Raw genomic sequence first — 17,412 nt, 5'->3', positions numbered from 1 at the left:
AAGCCACGCCACTCCTAGAGTAGAGATCTTACAAAGTGAATTGTGAGCCCATAGTCGTACATTTGAAAATCGTAAAGAGAAACTCCATAAGAAGATCCTACAGCGCCGCGCAAAGACGTGTATCGTCGAAACTTCTCTACCCCGCGACCAGCACTTGCCACTCGAGCTGTTGTAAAATCTGCCGCCACGGTACGTTAAGTTCGAAGCGAGATGGCTGAGCAGGCAAAACTGCCTGTTTAACCAGAAGCTTCCTGAACAAGGCCCTCGTCGTTATTCTCCGTGTCCTCAGTACGAGCACGAGACAACACATCAAAGTTGCCTACAGACAAATTAGCATGACCTCTCTCATCCACCGGGATCCGTAAACGTACGTGCAACCAAGCTCAAATTGCTCTTCTTGTTGCCCTCGCTGTCAAGGTACGTCTCCATGCGCGCATCCGCATCAACATAGAGCATCGATCCCTTGGGCACGTTCATCAGGAAATCCTTCTGCGCGCCCTGCACGAAACTCGCAATCCGGAACCAGCTGGTCTTCTTGTCCTCGCCCTTGCCGTAGCTCGTTCCTACTACGTAGCGCACGAGTGTCCTGTCGCCGGAGACGGTGACTTCTTCTGGCGCGACTCCGAGACGGCCGATGACGGTCATGCGCGCGACCTGTGAGGGGCGGGTGGACGAGAAGCTGCGTGCGAAGGTCGAGGTGGGTGCGCGGGCCGCAGCACGGAAGGTGGAGGAGAACATCGTCGCGGTAGTTTGGGCGCGGAATTGGTGGGTTGCAGAGGGAGTGGCGGTCGAATTGGCGGTTGTGGGCTCGAGGTTGTCGTGATGCGAGGCGAGTGGGGTTGTTTGCGTTTGCTTATGGGGCGCGACGCGGCTACGCTAGTGTAGCCCTGCCTAGGTAGCTTCGAAGGTACCAAGGTCGGATGATAAGGGGCACTGACATGTGCGCCCATGGTGCCCAAGTCTTCCTCCGCACATCGTGTCTTAGGAGCTTTACCCGTGATCATTGAATGGTTTGATTGGTAGCTTGACTAATCCATGGTCTCTGTGCTATTGGGTATACTTCGCTATGATACAAACATCCCATGTAGGGATCCCAAGTCGGTATGCAGCCCCGGCTCGGCTACCGCTTTGCCTTCTTTTTCTCCCTCTCATCCTCCTCGCTGTCGTAGTCCTTGTAGATTCCAACCGGTTGAGTCTTCTCCCATGCGCCGGTAAAGACAGCCTTCTCTCCCTCTTTCAGCGCATACTTGAGCAGCGCCTCTCTAGGATCCTCGTCCCTCATATCACTGCCTTCAATTTGCTCCATGACGTACTTCTGATCGGGCGTTGACTTGGCAAAAGGTGTTGTAGCTGGGATATGCGGTCTCCGTGGGTCGCGGCTCTTACCCGAGGCTGTGAGGCCGATGGTGGGATGGCGTGCGGAGAATGAAGCTGCATTGCCAGAAGGATCATGTGCTTCACCAGCCATACCGAGCGGGTCCATGTCTACGGTGAGGGACGGGTCGTCATCGAGGTGCCGCTTCTTGGGTGCCTTGCTGAGAATGGTAAGAGCACCGGCGTTGGACAACTTGGGGTTGAAGAGGATTGTTGTTTGACCGTTGGCTGAACCTGTGAGGATCTGGTTGAGCCTGGGATGCCAGTTGACCGTTATCAGAGGAGAGCCTGGCGTGACTGGTGTGACCAGCTCCGGGCGAAGTGTGGCTGGGTTGAGGATGTGGAGGTGCCCGGTCTCTGATCCTGTGACTATGCTCTGAGAATTAGGCGCAAACTTGATATTCGATGTGGGATATTGTGAAGACGTTGACGGATGCGACGTGGTGTTAAGAGGCGTCTTGAACTTTCTTGTGTCCCACAACTTGATGGTGTCGTCCCCTCCTCTCGTGATCACCAGCCTGCCATCTGCACTGATATCCAGTCCGCTCGTCCATGTGTCTTTCGCGTGCGCTTCTTTGATCTCTGCTGTCGGCCTGTGGTAGGGTCCTTCACCACCCCACATGACGAGACTTCCGTCTAGTGCTGCTGACACCAACATACTGCTCCCTCCCTCGGCTGCGGCGCCCCATGCAATGGCCGTCATCCTTGTCATGCCCGCGCTACCAGCAGCTCTTGACTTGTGTACGATGACCTCCTCCTGCTTCATCCTTTTATTCACGTCCCATATCCGCACTGTACTGTCTGTGCCTGCTGTAGCGAAGCGGTCGCGATTCGTGGGGTGCCATGCGCCGCTCGTGATTTCTGCCGTGTGTCCTTTTGTGTTGTGCTTGTCCCTCAGGTACATGTCGCCCTTGACAAACTCTGATATAAGCTCTCCATCCCTGCTGAACAGCCTCGCCTGTGATGTTGCAGTAATGCACAAGAATTGGCCTCCAGAGTGTGGGCCAAACACAACCTGGTGTATCGAATGCGACTCGGCGGTTTGCGAGGGTTTGGTGGTGAAAGGATCGACCGTCTTGAATGCGCGGATAGTGCTCGGGGTAAGTGCACTAAGGTCGTGTAGCTTGAGTGTGCAGTCGTTCCCTCCAGTTACCAGCCGCGTACCGGATGCATCGAGCGCAATCGTCGTGACCGCGCGATCGTGTGTCTTGATGACCAGCTCGTGAGAAACTGGATATTCGTCCTCTTCATCGCTCATATCGCTATCATCATCATCCGAATCCTTTTCGTCGTCCGATGCTTTCTCCTTCTTTGCTTGCTTGCTCTCATCAACCACTGGCCTACGCGCGCGCTCGATTTGCGCCTCGACGTTCACGGAGCCATCCTTCTTTCCAAATTCGCTGGGTAGGTATTGCTTGAGAGCCTGCTCGTCGTCTGCAGAGAATTCCATGATCGTGCTGTGTGGATAGCCCGTTGCTTTGGCCTAGTGTTGGCGTCGACGGTCAGTCGCAAGAAAGTTCGAGGTGGAGGCTGCAGTATGACGCGCCGCGCTAACACAGGCGACCGAGGTTTCGGGACACCTTCACTCATTATCATCCTTCATGTTTTCCTCTCACTACAATGGCCACCAAAATTATCGTCTAAGTCCCTTGAACTTCTAAATGTCCTGCTGGATTGTCTAGACTTCTCTTCCTCTTCACCACGTCCGCTCGTCTTACGAACCACAGCCACGAAGCACCCGCGTTCGACGAAGCAATGTGACCATCGAACGACTGGCAATATGCCGGTACGAGTTGAGAAGTTAACCGGCAAACACCATGTTCCTCAACTCAACATCTTAGTCGCGTGACCTTCTATACTAATCTCGCTGCCCGAATTTTGTCCGGCACACTCGAACTATCACACCAGCAGCAGCTCAAAAGTGGCGGCATCGTCATGCGCCAAGCAGTCCGCCTTGCTTCAGCCACAGAGTATAGCTTGGACAAGTATTAAGTTGTTCGATGCCAAGAATTCCGCCGCGAATTCAACTGCCAAGTTCCGAGTTGGGAATCTAGATTCCGGTTTGCCGTACGCCTGCACCACTCAGAGCGTCGCAAACTCCGATGGTCCTTGTCCGACGTCATGCGCACATTCAACACCATCAATCCTACTTGGCAACGCCACACGCTCTTGATTCCTCAGCCTCAACACGTAATTGTGATTCCTCGAAGCCATCGTGTCGCTTGGCAAGCATCTTTCCTGTAGCATATAAGTAGCTTGCTACCCCGCCAGCTCCGCAGGATGTACCTCATTGAATACATACACCGTTCAATACAGATAACACAGATCCTACGCGAACGATACTTACCATGCCTCACCACCACCCCGGAACCTGGGCCAGCAAGAGCGACATCGACCCCACCAACGTCCCTTGGGCAGTCACAACTCATCTCCTCGCCATCAACCACGAACAATTGCTCCGCGTTACAAGACATCCCTTCCTCGAGCGTGCCGCAAAGGGCACCCTACCAAAGCCTCTGATTGCACAATGGCTCGCAAACGACAGGCAGTACCTTCAAGGTTATCTTGCTACTATCAATCACACCCTCAACCTCATCCGCAGTACGCACAAGTCGACGACTGCACCTGGTGAGGAGCCAGATATTCCCACGCGATTCATTGCGTGGTTAGAATCCGCTATCAAGAATGGAGAGAGGGAGCTGCGGTTCTTCCAAGAAGTCGCTGAGATCTACAAGATCGATCTTCCTCCGTCACCACTCCAGGAGAACGTCAAATCCGAAGGTCTCCGACGCTATGAAGCACTGTTCGCTAGTGTTGCTTCCCAGCAACTAAACACATTCATGCCATGGCTCGAAGGCGCCATTCTACTATGGTCGACCGAGAAGGTATATTACGAGGCCTGGTCTTGGGCCCGCCGACAAGATGCTCAGTCTTCTCCTCGGAACTACGACAACGACCAAGACGGCGGTGCGATGCGTAGAGAGTTTATCCCCAACTGGTCAAATCGCGACTTCCTCATGTTCGTCGAGCAGCTTGAGCGCATTGTCAACGAGGGTGTAAGCGACGCTGTTGACCGAGATGATGCAAGATGGGCAGAGGTCAAGAGCAGGATTGATCCTATTTGGAGAGCCTTATTGGACGCTGAAGAGGAGTTCTGGCCAAATGTACCCAGTGGAGCGGGCAGTCTGGTCGAGCCTGGTGTTAGGCGCGGTGTCGATGGCAAGATGGACGGCACCACGCTGCGCAGTACGGGAGATGACGAGATCTTGAACGAGAGACAGGGCGTCCGCAGTGGAGATATCACCACTTTGCACAGCAACGAGCACGGACAGGTAGTGAACTAGAATCATCAGAGTTGGAAGTAGATTACGGCGCAGAAAGAGCGCATTGTAGTTGCAGGCGGCGTATAATACACACTTGATATTCAATAAATCCATGATGACATCGCGGCGTGTTGTACATCTGACCTTTTTGTAGGTCGCCATAACGAAATCGCTCCTGAACATAGTTATCTAGCGAACATCTGATGCGTGTTAGACAACGGTCCGACAAAGATCCGGCGTTGTGGTCCAAGCGTTCTTTAGCGCCCAATAGCGTCCAATAGCTTGAGCGGCGCGAAAATACTGTCTGCTGTGAAAAAGTTCGAGAACATCGCATCGCCAATTGCAACACCAACCCTCGACACAATAATCGCCATGGCTCTCGTGCAGACCGACCCCGACGCGTATGTGATCAAGCCAGCGGCGGCTGCGCCTGCCATCGACACGAGCGACTGGCCGCTCCTGCTCAAAAACTACAGCGACCGTATGCTGCAGCTTCCCCATAGCTCCAGAATGCTTTGCTAATGCGCGTACAGTGCTCGTTCGCACATCGCACTACACTCCCATCCCAAATGGATGCACACCGCTGTCGCGAGACCTCAAGTCTTACATTAGCTCCGGTGTCATCAACCTCGACAAGCCTTCCAACCCATCCTCTCACGAAGTCGTGTCATGGATCAAGCGCATGCTGAGGTAGGAAGCACTCGTGACTTTTCTTTCCAAGCGCCTTCAGCTAACGCGTCTCAAAGAGTCGAGAAGACTGGTCACAGTGGTACCCTCGACCCCAAGGTCACTGGTTGCCTCATCGTCTGTATTGATCGCGCTACCCGTCTCGTCAAGTCCCAGCAGGGAGCCGGAAAGGAGTATGTCTGCGTCATTCGCATGCACGACAAGCTCCCTGGAGGCGAGGCGCAATTTGCGCGTGCCCTTGAGACGCTCACCGGAGCTCTCTTCCAGCGTCCCCCGCTCATTTCCGCCGTCAAGCGTCAACTCCGTATCCGAACCATCCACGAGAGCAAGCTATACGAGTTTGACAACGAGAGGCAGCTCGGTGTCTTCTGGGTCAGCTGCGAGGCTGGAACCTACATCCGTACTCTTTGCGTGCATCTTGGTCTTTTGCTCGGTGTTGGTGCCCACATGCAGGAGCTCCGCCGTGTCAGGAGTGGAGCCATGGACGAGACCAAGGACTTGGTCACTCTGCACGACGTTCTCGATGCCCAATGGCTACACGACAACAACCGCGACGAGGCTTACCTGCGCAAGGTCATCGCGCCTTTGGAGAGTCTGTTGATGAGCTACAAGCGTATCGTGGTCAAGGACAGCTCTGTCAACGCCATCTGCTACGGTGCTAAGCTCATGCTTCCCGGTCTGCTGCGATTCGAGAAGGGAATTGAGATCCACGAGGAGATCGTCCTCATGACCACCAAGGGTGAGGCCATTGCGCTCGCATACGCTCAAATGTCGGCTGTCGAGATGTCATCGTGCGACCACGGTGTTGTTGCGAAGATCAAGCGTGTCATTATGGAGCGCGACCTTTACCCCAGGAGGTGGGGCATGGGCCCAGTTGCCACCGAGAAGAAGAAGATGAAGGAGGCTGGCACTCTCGACGTAGGTGATCAACTTCAGATTTGCGAGTGCTATACTGACATGTTCAGAAATTCGGTCGTCCCAACGACAAGACTCCTTCCAAGTGGAACGCTGAGTACAAGGACTTCAACAGGAACGACGTGGACGGCGCCTCTGCTCCCCTTGCCCAGACAACTTCGACCTCTGAGGTTCTCGCCGCTCCTGCCATCCCAGCGACGGGTCTTACCGGTACTGAAGAGGCCGAGGCGGAAGCTGAGACCGACAAGAAGAGCAAGAAGCGCAAGAGCCGCGGTGACGGTGACGATGAGGCCGATGAGGACAAGGCCGAGCGCAAGCGCAAGAAGAAGGAAGAGAAGGCTGCGAAGAAGGCCGAGAAGGCCGCCAAGAAGGACAAGAAGAAGAGCAAGGGTGATTCTGACAGCGACTCCGACTAAACGATCAGTTATGAACGATGGACGTCCGAACCAAAAAGCGACAGCGCGCATCGCTGTTGCCTGTACAAGCGCTGTACACCAGAACCGTGTACATGTCATAGTTACTACTACTCTATCCTTGGATACCAGCTTCTTTAATGTAGCATACCGGAAAAATGGCGTTAGGGATCATGGGCATGCTGGCGTTTTATGGCGCGTCGAAGCTTTCTGCGACAAAGGTGGTCGATTGCGTGTTGAAGTGCGACATAGCGTATCGCTAGACATGTTCAATTCACTGTTTAAATTTCACATTCCTGATCTTTTCACGTGGCTGTCACTGATGCGCAGTGCTTCTCTTGAGCTGTACTGAGAGCGTGTGTGATAGATTGACACCAGTCTGAGACTTGGCATATAACCTCGATGTGCACGCCAACAGGTCAAGGCAGTGTACTTGGTCCACCGGTGTCGCGAAACCTATGATGATATGTCTTGCATTTAGACCAGAAACGTGCTCAGGTAGTTGTTGGCTAGCCAGTGGATTCGAAGAACTTCGGCGGCGTGCTTGAGCTGGCGCTGGATCATTGCATCGTGAAGTAAAACGACCTCAAGCTGTCAGTTGAGACAGGAAGCTCGCAACGCAATGACGCGTTCGGCATATCCGGAACGTAAATCATATAAATTTAACGCATAGCGACTTCATTTCAGCTGCGAAGTTGGACGTGTTGAAGTGAAGCTTCTTAGACTGCAGGAGCGGGGCGCGTCAAGGAAGACCACGAGGAACGGCAAGCGCGCGTCGTCAGGTGGACCGCGTCAGCTCATTGCTAGATACGTCGATTCGATACGATCCCTGTGCTACGAATTCAGGTTTCTAATTTCGAACCCAAGTGCATGATACACGGCATCAGAGTTTGTGATGGTCGGGATATGGCATTGTGGTTGAAGCTTCTCGAACCTTCCTTGTGTTCGCTCCGCGTCAGGGCTCGACGTCACCGCTAGCGTCGTTTGACGAGTGGAGAGACATCCAGAGCTCGAGTGATAAATGCGACCCAACCTCATAAGCTGCCCCCAAAGAAGCTTGCAAACACTACCTGCGCATACACGAGATACCCTTCTTTTCTAATCACCGGACTTCAAAATGGTCAAGGAGTCCAAGCTCTACGATTCATTAGGTACGTTTGCCTCGGATGTGCCCCTCCACCGCCTTGCCCTGCCAGGACGCGGCATGCCAGGGCCCGGGGTGGTCGAGGTCTCGGGTAGATACATGAACTGTTGCTGACTGAGTTCTAGGCATATCAGAAACCGCGACGCAAGATGAGATCAAGAAAGCATACCGCAAGGCGGCGCTGAAGTGGCACCCCGACAAGAACAAGGACAACCCGCAAGCTGCTGAGAAGTTCAAAGGTATGTACATTGCCTCACTAGCTCATGTAGACTGGATATAGTATACTAACAGCACGTCTAGAATGCTCACAAGCCTACGAGATCCTCTCCGACCCCGAGAAGCGCAAAACGTACGATCAATACGGGCTCGAATTCATACTACGCGGCGGCGTACCACACCCTGAAGATGCTGGAGGTGCGGGTGGTAACCCATTTGCGGGTGCAGGAGGCGGTGGGGGCTTCCCCTTCGCATCATCGGGTGGCATGCCCGGCGGCACACGCTCGTTCCACTTCTCGACGGGCGGCGGCGGCGGAAACGGCTTCAACTTCTCCAACGCCGACGACATCTTTGGCGAGTTCATGCGCAACAGCGGCGCCGGCGGTGATGACTTTGACTTTGGCGGCTTTGGCATGGGCGGTATGCCTGGCGGAATGGGCGGTGGTATGGGCGGTGGCGGCGGTGGAGGTGGAAAAGGCGGCCGATTCCGCGGCGGACGACGAGCACCAGAGCCTGAAGTCACAGTCGTGGAGAAGCCGCTTGCGGTGAGCTTGGAGGAGCTGTACAACGGCACCACGAAGAAGCTCAAGATCAAGCGCAAGACATACGACCAGAGTACCGGCAAGCAAAGCACGCAAGACCGGATTCTGGAGGTACCCATCAAGAAGGGGTTGAAGGCCGGCAGCAAGATCAAGTTCTCAGATGTCGGCGACCAGGTGGAGGGCGGAACACAAGATCTGCACTTCATCGTCTCTGAGGTAAGTCTTTCCATTCCCAATTCACGCAAAAGTCGATACTAACGACACCACAGAAACCCCACGCAATGTTCACCCGCGAAGGCGACGACGTCAAACACACGATCGAAATCGACCTCAAAGAAGCCCTCACCGGCTGGCGCCGAACCGTCCAAACCATCGACGGCAAACAACTCAGCGTCGGCAGCGGCGGTCCCACAGGTCCCACCTGGACAGAACGATACCCCAACCTCGGCATGCCCAAGTCCAAGAAACCCTCAGATCGCGGCGACTTCATCGTCGGCGTGAAGATCAAGTTCCCCACTAGCTTGACTAGCGCACAGAAGGAGAAGCTGAAGGAGATACTATAGTCGGGACTGAGGGAAGGATGACCTGCTCCTGCGGCAGGGTAAAACGTGTGGCAGGGTATCGGTGACGGGACGAACTTTGATTCTCGTATATCATTTGCTTTTCTTTATCTTATTTTACGCCTATATATGCTCGAAATGAGCCAAACGAAGGCGTAGGTGGAGTTCTGATATTTTTATTGTTCGTTTGGAAGAGGCAAGGCCAGCGCGGTGTGATGCTGGTAAAGATGATTGGGGATGACATATATGAAGTAACGCGTCTATGATAGACGAATCAATGAATTAGTATACCGTGCGAGAAACCATTTGCCCGTGTGTGATAGCGGTATTGATGAAGACTGCGAACGCTCCTTCCTCGGTGACGGAAAGAACGATGGCTGGCTGGCGCGTTTTAGCGCGTACAGCTACCGCGTCTCCTTCTCATCCATCCTACTGTCACCATCATTCTCTCCAGATCTTCCTCGTTGAATCAGCGAATACAGGCAATCGCTCCCGACGCGGTCACCGGCATCGGAACCTGCAACCAGCATGTGCCACGGGACTGCATCATCGCCCGTGCCGCGAGGATGCATGCTGCCCCACCTCTTGGCTGTCTCTCTGTTACTACCTTTTTGAACGCGACGAGATGAAATCTATCACAGCTTTCTCTGCATTCTTCTACCCTTCTATATAATTCTTGGTCTATATCCATCAACAGAAATGGTTACTCGAAATCTAGACATTGGATCCGCGGATGACAAATCTACGACGCGTTCCGACTCGACTGTGCCTGCGCATTCCGTCGCCCAAACCGAAGATGATGAAAGCCACAAGGGTTGTGGTACGAGATTACTATTTACGCAGAAGTATACGTTTGTCCGAAGAAGAGGGGCTCCCAGGGAAGCCCCGAAGATGCCAGACCCGATCCCAAGACTCAACACTATCTCGGGACTTCGACTCGGAACTGCTGCTGATTGCCATAATTGCAAAATTGTGCTCGACGCTCTCGTTTCCTACAGCAGTGGGCGACTATCAATTGATAACATCGAGCAGATTGAAGTGCTACCAGGAGAGGAGCCAATAACAATCATCTATCGGCCAGGCTTGGATGCGGGCGAGGGGTCTAATGATTCAGGGCTTCGCGAAGTAAAGCTGGAGCTATTTCAATTGGAAGGTGAGTCGTGTAAATGTGTGCATGTCTCTTTTTAGTGAGAGGAATAGGTATACGATTGATCATACTTTCGCCCTACGATGGACCTGAGAATTCAGGGCGTCTGTGAGTAAATTGTGTTTGGGATGAAAGGGCTCAGAATACGATTTGAGTCTGTGGTTTCTAATTCTCATGCAGGTCAGACATCACAGGTCGCGCGCAATTACTCGTTCTGGAGAGCACCCATACCTACGAGGAAACTGCCATCGGAAGACACGTCGTCATACCGAGCTCTGCAAACATTGCACAATTGGATTGAAACCTGTGTTGAGCATCATGGTGATTGCGCTGGACGTAAGATCACACCGCTTCCAAAACGAATCCTCGAGATAGAAGGCACGCATGTTTATCTTCGCGAAAGAGTCAACAAAACAGCCATGTACGCTTGTCTGAGCCATTGTTGGGGCGCAACAGGTCCCGCAACTAGGTTGGAGAAGACGTCTTTCGCTCGTCTGAGGGAAGGTATAATTATCGATCAGCTACCGGAAACCTTCGCACACGCGGCTCAACTGTGCAAGAGGCTTGGTATTAGCTTTCTCTGGATTGATGCCTGCTGTAAGTTCTTATGTCCTGTCATCATACTGTAACGTATAGGTAACTATAGCTCGTATGTTCAGGCATCATGCAGGACAACAAAGACGACTGGGAGGAAGCAGCAGCAACGATGGCAACTATCTATGAACAGGCCCATCTTACCATTGCAGCTACAGCCGCTAGCAATAGCCGCTCTGGTCTGTTCGCGTCAGACCGGGAAAGATATAAAGCCCGGAAATTAAGGAATCGCGAGCTATACGTACGGGAGAAACCAGACAGGTTCCCTCTCCCTAAATCCCCTCCTAAAGGCTTTCCGCTTCTGACTAGGGCTTGGGTGTATCAAGAGAGACTCTTATCGCCACGAATGGTTCATTTTGGCAAAGATCAGGTAAGCTGTAGTTCTCGCATCCTTGGTACACCCATAGTACTTGACTCACGTAACAGTACCGGGGTATCTTTGAGCCGAATTGGCAGCTTAGAAACAGAAAAGATCGTCTTTTGTCCGTTTAAAGTACTATGTCGAACGACTAACTCACTCTGTAGATGTATTGGCAATGTCCTACTGTATTTGTGACAGAAGGCGGCTCTACTGTCGAACGTTGGGAAAGTGCTAGAATTTGGGAGTCCAATGACGATCCAGTCAGCCGCTGGCATAAAATAGTCACTACCTATTCCCGCTTAAACTTGACGTACGAGAACGATCGGTTACCGGCAATTGCTGCTATAGCTGAACGAGAATTGCAACGGCGCAAAGGTGATACATACGTTGCTGGTATGTGGACAAGCAGTCTACTTGCCGATTTACTCTGGTACGCCGATAACGCCATAGGTAGTCCTTCGCTACCACGTCTTCCAAACTCTATTCCCACTTGGTCGTGGCCATCCTCACGCGATAGGATTCATTGGCACGACGGATCGATCGCGCCGTCTCTAAGGCTACTTGATCTGTCCTTTACTCGGGTCGGACCGGCTCATATCGGCGAAGTCACAAGTGCCAGTATCACTCTAGAGGGCCACGCATGCACGACTTGGCTCTCCCATGTTCGCAGACCAGAATTCATGGATATCTCTCGTATGGAGATGATACCTCCCACACGTGAGGGCTTCGGAGTGATTATGTCTTGTTACACGTATATGGACTTCGATTGGACCACCGGTGACCGGCCTGTCGCAATAGGAGACACTTTCATCAGTATGCTGATGAAGATTCGGCCGGAAGTTGGGGACCACTGTTTTGGACTTGTCCTGCAAGAGATGGCCGATGGCACCTTCAAGAGAATGGGAATCATCGAGATCAGAGTAGAATCGCCAGCTGCTTCGTCTGGGATAGAGCGTCGTCAGATACTCCGCGATTTCATCGAAGCACTACCCATTCGACAAGTCAAGATTTTTTGAAGAGCAGGTAACGAGCTGCGTATCTGTTTGGGTTAGCGACATCTCTGCGCTTCTCGGGCTCCAATGACATCATCTCACTAGGATGAAAGACGTACGAGACCCATCTGCAATCACCACGAACATGCCTTAGCTGGTTATTACGTGCACCTGGAAGCGTGCGTATACCTCCATTCATGTATGGTTGAGGATATACATTCTGAGCGCTGTCGATGGGCCGAGTTCCCTCGTGTAAAGGCCGCATCTTCAGCACTCGTATAAGCTTTTGCAGATTGCATATCACTCTAGATATCCTGAGAAGTTTCTTTCTTTTGCCCGCTGGCTGTTGTCTCGGAGATCATCATGTCCAATCATGAGCAAGTTGGGCATGGTGCTGATATCGTGCACTCAGTCAGCAAGTTTGCTCTCACCTGCAGATCAGGCTTGCTACCATGTTTGCGACGATACTGCAACGAAGCCACCTTCACCTGTACTTGCCAGACCCTGCAAATTCTCGCTCACCTCGACTATCGCCTTCCGCGCCCGTTATCGCCTTTAGTTCTCTTTTCGCATGCCAAAACTTCTACTCTACCTTTTGCGACCTACAAAAAGCAATCGAAAAGATGGTGGAGCCAGCGATCTTGCCGCGCAATTTAGCGGAGTAAGTTCATCGACAGGATTCATTGGCCTGGCTAACCAGTTTTGACAGTATCGACACCGCGAAGTTGAACAAGCATGTGAAGAAACTTCATGACGCGCACACCTTCACGCCGGTTATGATCGCACACTCGCAATCGCACGCCTCTGCTCTCGCCGAGAACATCTGCTCTGATTACAAGCTTCTCAACGACACTATGATTCGACACGAACCATTGATTAGGAAGAGATGGAGCAAGAAGTCGGTCGCTCAAAGGAGTGAGATCCTGCGAGCTGCCTGCCCAACAATCGCTATGGAGCACCAACCGGACTTCGCTTGGCGACACCAAAACATGATGTTCGAAGAGGGCGCTGGTCCAAAGCCCAAGGAACACGTCGACGTAATGCTTTGGCCATTCATCAACCTGGAGGATCTTACAAAGCCGAAGTCCTTGCTCATCTACCTGAACTCGAGGGCCCGCAATCTACCATGGACCTTTGCGACGGGTGAGGTTGCTTTCTCTCAGTATGGCGTCCTATGTTCCAGTTGTAAGCCGCGTGAGATGTTGGCGACTGTACACTTCATGCCCAATACCGACCCTACGGTATATGGCCAAGTTCGGAGAGTTCATGGCTGCTGTGGTCAAGTCGACGGGGAGATGATTCATTGCGATCTCATTCAAGGCTTGCAGATGTTGAAAATGCAGCAGCGCATCATGAGATTTCTGGTTTTGTGTTGCCGATACATCTTGCACGACATGACAGAGGAGGAGATGCTGTCTGGACCAGTCTTGGAAGAGCCGCCAGTCTCAGAAATCCTCTTGCCAGTGGATGGCAGTCATGTCAATCTCGCCGACACCATCGCGATAGCGCCCTATATCAAGCGAGGGAATCTGGAACTTGGCAGACTTCGAGGCTACGTCAACGCGATGTACAGCGAAGCTAAGGATCATGTACTGTCTCTACGAGAAGATCCCTCCTATCTTGCGGACACAATTATCGACATTTCTGAACACAGCCGTGAGCTTATTCCGGATGCATGTGGTCGAATCGATCAATCTGTTGATACTCCAGAGTTCCTTATGGGTGTCACAAGTCACATAATCTCACAGTCATACCAGAGGCTGATAATGTGGTCCGAAGTCTCGGCAAGACTAGATCAGCTTTGCCTGCACGCCCAGAACGGTACCGCTACCAAGAATCAGCTACAGAGTGTCCTTGATCTGGAGGCGCTACTTGAGCGCGCCCGAAGTTGCCTCTTGGGAGACGTCACTAGCACCAGTATGGCGTCACCCACGATGCGGAACTACTATGAACGCATAGTTTCTGGATCAGGAGATGGCCCATATACACAGATCGCCATCGCAGGAGGATACACACTTCCAAAGGAGGGCGAAGCATGGATGCTGAGTGTGTTTCATCGTCTGCAGGCTTTCAGTCAGAACGACTCTCGGAAGAACATTAATGGCTTTGCAGAGATGTCCGGGGGTGAGAACATCAACGTTGACATTGATCTACACGCCACATTGGACCGTCTAGACACTCTCTCACGCAAACATCAAAGCGCGCGCGCTATGCTTACAGCCCCTTTGTCGTCTCTCATCAGCCAGCTCTCCATCGTGGAAGAGTGCCTTCATCAGATTGAGTTATGGAAGAAGTCATCGGAGATCTGGATGTTACTTTGCACATCCGGTATGAAAGCCACAGAGTCGAACAAGGGAAACTTCTCGATAAATTGGGCTTATTACATCTATGCTTATAACATACCCGCCTATTTGGTCAACCCAGCGCGAGGAAAGCTACGCTATCCCATCGATAAGCCGCGAAATGCTCAGAGCGTGAAGACGATGCGAGACTCGGAGTCAAATCTTGACAAGTTCTGGAGTTGTATCGACTCTTTCTACGAACGCAGGACGGGTGTTGCGCAAGATGAAGTGGTACGTCGATGCCTCCTGGAAGGAGGTGAGATGCGCCGAACTGCTCCGTGGACTGGCCCAAGCGTTCCCACAGAGTGCTTTCAAAGCATCGAGTACAAAGCCATCAGCAACTACGACCACGATATTGCACTACAGATTACCGGAACCTTCGATAAGCCGGCCACACGGGGTAGTGCCAAGCGAAAGAAGCGCCACCATGCTACTCTAGATATCACGCCGACGACTCAAATTGACGAAATCGGCCACCCAAGCCCGGAGAAGAAGCCCGAGAGAGTCTACTGCGTCGATAAACGTGCCCACAAGGTGTTCAGGACCCTGTTCCATGTCCCTCTTTCAGATTCTGGAGAGACACCAAAGGCAATCAAGTGGGACGACTTCAAACGCGCCATGATTCGGGCTGGCTTCGCTGCCGAAAAGCTCCAGGGCTCAGCCTGGCAGTTTACTCCTAGTATTGCTACGGATGTCGCTCGTGGCATCCAGTTTCACGAGCCACATCCCGATAGCAGCATCCCCTACATCATGGCGCGGCGTTTTGGCAGGAGGCTTCAGAGGGTATATGGCTGGCATGGTGGTGTGTTCAAGTTGGCTTGAGCGGGAAAAGAAGCTGGGAACACAAAAGTTGGTCGACGGAGGGATGCAGCTCGTGCGAGACATCTACACACACGTGCAGGGGTACTTTGCTAATCGTGGCGATGGTTATTCTTTTCTTTCCACTTGGTCTGCCAGAGAAGTTTTGGTTCTGCATGCATGGCTACGTTTCTCAACGTTCGAGTCTCAAGACTCACACGCCGCAAAGAATGCGTATACGCTATCCAAAGTTCATCATCACAGTTACGTCGAGGTTCAGCATCGGACCACCAATACGTAGCAAATCCAAGATTCCATTAAAGCCACCACCTTGCGTGAAGAGCCTTAGCATCAGTCTACTGGAGCATTTCTCCTTCAAAATGTGTCCGACCTTTTCATAAGCACATACCCGTCGTACCTCCTTTTATAGTACCACCAACTCTCTGGATACACTGCGATCTCACGCGCGCCAATTGCCATATTGTCGAGACAAAGCTCTTCGACATCCTGCTTTAGCTGTGCATGGTTTGTGTTCTCACTAAGAAGTCTTAGGCTACGGATTTGTCGGACTGGAGCTTCACCAAGCTTGCTCAAATCGAGAACGTAACTCGCCGCACAGAGAATGAGCTTGGCCGCGGTATGCTAACCTGATAGTGTCGAAGAAGCATTGCTAAGGCCGAAGGCGTGAAGCGCAATGCGGTCTGATCCGTTCGCGCATGGGAGGACGCGAAACCAGTGCTGAGAACAGGTGCAGGGCGCGCACCAATGCTCACCGATACAACAGCATTCTATACGTAAATGCCGCAAGTTCCAAGTCGTAATCCTTGCGTTGAGCAACCTTCCTCGTTCTCTCGACCAAAGGCGCCTATCGCGCTATCAACCCAATCTCCCAGGATACATCGCGTCTATAGACACGACGCTACATCTAGTGCTTTTAATTTCAGATTCCTTCGCCATAGTGAGGGCGACTGGTGAAACAAAAGATGTGGCCTCTCTTGACAAGCGCCATTCAAGTGGCACGTTATGCTGCAAGCTCTCCACCTCTGACACCTGACTGGACATCGGTTTTCGGATATTGAGTTGGCGCTCCAGATCCGACGGAAGCGTTGCGTCTGAGCGGCTGGGGTGCGCACGATCTTGGATGACGCGAACAATTTGACTGAGTACTGCGAACTCAATCTTGAGCTTGAAGCTGTAAACAAGTGATTTGAAGGTCGTCTGTATCATGTAGAGGTTCAAAAATTCCGTTGTGAGTAACGCGATATCCAGTATGAGCAGGAGTATGCTCATTGCGACGAGCTGCCACATCCACTTCCTGGCCTTTCCGTCAAAGATTACGCGCATCAGCTTGCGGGTTTCCCATAGGTAGATGCAGGATATCGAGATCTCCTGGATGGTGAAGAGAGTCATTTGTATTTTCTCCATGACCATGTAGCCGCGGAGATATCGCTCTGGGTGGTTAGTGAATAATCGTAGATTCAGGACTACGGTCGGCATGCAAAGGTATACTGCTGAAACAACGATGGCCCAAAAGATAAACCGTAGAAGCCTGAGGTTCGGCGATATCAGGTGTAGGCGCGAGTACAGAACCATGGATTGTCCGGGTACCATCAATATCCATCCGAGCGTAAGGAGCGTATTGTAAAGGCGAGGGTCATGCGCAACGCTGTTTTGTTTCATCCACGCCCCTGGAGACTCAGTTAGCCATCACTTCTACCAGTCTAGAAGTTTATGCCTACCTGTCGCATACGGCACAATGCTGAGTGTGTTGACTATCAAACTCCAGAAGTATAGACCAGTGTACCGTCTGAATACGACGAAGATGAGGATGATGAGCTCAATCGAGTTGTACCACGCGATGGCTGTGAAAGCTGTCATTGCCCGAGGAAGAACGCGATTAGTGCCGAATACGTCGAAGTTGGCGCCGGTGATGCCGTTGGCATTGGTGACGTTCACCATCTTGTCGAGATTGCTATGTAACTGGACTTAAAGCTTTGATTGAGT

At 52.3% G+C, this 17,412-nt stretch overlaps 7 protein-coding genes across 7 annotated transcripts; 4 read left to right on the top strand and 3 right to left on the bottom strand.

Moving 5' to 3' along the window:
* Nucleotides 1–236: 236 nt before the first annotated feature.
* On the bottom strand, nucleotides 237–738 carry J4E84_003568 (uncharacterized protein; the record flags this gene model as incomplete). The annotated part of the gene is made up of 2 exons (XM_049386180.1): nucleotides 237–319; nucleotides 372–738. 2 exons carry the CDS (start codon nucleotides 736–738, stop codon nucleotides 237–239), a joined length of 450 nt encoding a protein of 149 aa, XP_049246029.1.
* Nucleotides 739–1,120: 382 nt separating this feature from the next.
* On the bottom strand, nucleotides 1,121–2,824 carry J4E84_003567 (uncharacterized protein; the record flags this gene model as incomplete). Its single annotated transcript, XM_049386179.1, has 1 exon — nucleotides 1,121–2,824. One exon carries the CDS (start codon nucleotides 2,822–2,824, stop codon nucleotides 1,121–1,123), a length of 1,704 nt encoding a protein of 567 aa, XP_049246028.1.
* An 898-nt stretch (nucleotides 2,825–3,722) lies between these two features.
* Nucleotides 3,723–4,718, top strand: J4E84_003566 (uncharacterized protein; the record flags this gene model as incomplete). The annotated part of the gene is made up of 1 exon (XM_049386178.1): nucleotides 3,723–4,718. The coding sequence occupies one exon, from the start codon at nucleotides 3,723–3,725 to the stop codon at nucleotides 4,716–4,718; it is 996 nt and encodes a 331-aa protein (XP_049246027.1).
* Nucleotides 4,719–5,069: 351 nt separating this feature from the next.
* On the top strand, nucleotides 5,070–6,715 carry CBF5 (centromere/microtubule-binding protein cbf5; the record flags this gene model as incomplete). Its single annotated transcript, XM_049386177.1, has 4 exons — nucleotides 5,070–5,178; nucleotides 5,231–5,387; nucleotides 5,444–6,302; nucleotides 6,350–6,715. The coding sequence occupies 4 exons, from the start codon at nucleotides 5,070–5,072 to the stop codon at nucleotides 6,713–6,715; spliced, it is 1,491 nt and encodes a 496-aa protein (XP_049246026.1).
* Nucleotides 6,716–7,829: 1,114 nt separating this feature from the next.
* On the top strand, nucleotides 7,830–9,177 carry J4E84_003564 (uncharacterized protein; the record flags this gene model as incomplete). The annotated part of the gene is made up of 4 exons (XM_049386176.1): nucleotides 7,830–7,863; nucleotides 7,982–8,095; nucleotides 8,157–8,830; nucleotides 8,884–9,177. 4 exons carry the CDS (start codon nucleotides 7,830–7,832, stop codon nucleotides 9,175–9,177), a joined length of 1,116 nt encoding a protein of 371 aa, XP_049246025.1.
* Nucleotides 9,178–12,891: 3,714 nt separating this feature from the next.
* On the top strand, nucleotides 12,892–15,432 carry J4E84_003563 (uncharacterized protein; the record flags this gene model as incomplete). The annotated part of the gene is made up of 2 exons (XM_049386175.1): nucleotides 12,892–12,929; nucleotides 12,978–15,432. The coding sequence occupies 2 exons, from the start codon at nucleotides 12,892–12,894 to the stop codon at nucleotides 15,430–15,432; spliced, it is 2,493 nt and encodes an 830-aa protein (XP_049246024.1).
* Nucleotides 15,433–16,429: 997 nt separating this feature from the next.
* Nucleotides 16,430–17,367, bottom strand: J4E84_003562 (uncharacterized protein; the record flags this gene model as incomplete). Its single annotated transcript, XM_049386174.1, has 3 exons — nucleotides 16,430–16,458; nucleotides 16,542–17,096; nucleotides 17,148–17,367. 3 exons carry the CDS (start codon nucleotides 17,365–17,367, stop codon nucleotides 16,430–16,432), a joined length of 804 nt encoding a protein of 267 aa, XP_049246023.1.
* Nucleotides 17,368–17,412: the final 45 nt, after the last annotated feature.

This window comes from Alternaria hordeiaustralica, assembly GCF_023758085.1.
Source record: "Alternaria hordeiaustralica strain BMP 2776 chromosome Unknown scaffold_5, whole genome shotgun sequence".
Lineage (NCBI taxonomy): Eukaryota > Fungi > Ascomycota > Dothideomycetes > Pleosporales > Pleosporaceae > Alternaria > Alternaria hordeiaustralica.
This window is presented reverse-complemented; position numbering and strand designations above follow the sequence as displayed.